Here is a 612-nt window from a genome sequence, read left to right as displayed (position 1 = left end):
ATAGGGGCAGCTGGGGAGCGGGGGAGCGGGGGGGAGCGGGGGATTGCGTACTCGGCGATCAGCGCCGTCGGCTGGTAGGTCAAGTCGTCGAGAACGGTGGTTGTCTTTTCGGGGGGTAGCGCGCAGAAGCGGGGGCAGGAGCACAAGAGAGTCCCACACGTTAGCGTCATCAAGTGCACATGAGACACCCCCCCCCCCCCCCCCCCCCCCCCCGGCTCCTGGCTGTGGGGGCAGCGCGGACACACCTTTCCCGAGTCGGTGCCGACCCACTTGACTCGGTGCCCGCACACGTAGTAGAGGCCGCGCTCGGGCCGGGGCCGGACGCCATTGAGCGACGCTCGGTGGACATTGGTCGAGCCATAAGGGAAAGCCTTCTCCAGGAAGTCATTCTCCTCGGTCGGTGTGCAGAGACTTAGCGGATCCAGCAAGCCAGAGGGGCATACCATGTCGCGCAGCTGCCAGTGACGGATGGTTGTGTGGACGCCCAGGTGCACGCGCGGGCCGCTCAGTCCTGCCAGGCTGGCCAGCGGATGTGAGGGAGCCTTCAGCAGGGCCTTCGGGCGGGGGCGCCTGCGGGGATGGGCAGTTTGTTTGGAGACATGGCGTTTTCCG

The 612-nt window shown here is 67.0% G+C and overlaps 1 protein-coding gene across 1 annotated transcript in view; it reads right to left on the bottom strand.

The window, feature by feature from the left end:
* Positions 1 to 58: 58 nt before the first annotated feature.
* Positions 59 to 612, bottom strand: part of H696_04559 (hypothetical protein) — a gene marked incomplete at both ends in the record, with an annotated part of 5,773 nt that continues 5,219 nt past the window's right edge. The window contains 2 exons of the mRNA XM_009498440.1: positions 59 to 71; positions 271 to 554. Of these exons, the coding sequence (XP_009496715.1) occupies positions 59 to 71; positions 271 to 554 (297 nt within the window). The remainder of the gene's footprint in view (positions 72 to 270; positions 555 to 612) is intronic.

Source organism: Fonticula alba, assembly GCF_000388065.1.
Source record: "Fonticula alba strain ATCC 38817 unplaced genomic scaffold supercont2.7, whole genome shotgun sequence".
NCBI lineage: Eukaryota > Rotosphaerida > Fonticulaceae > Fonticula > Fonticula alba.
The sequence above is the reverse complement of the archived record's forward strand: the minus strand, read 5'-3'. Positions and strand labels throughout refer to the sequence as shown.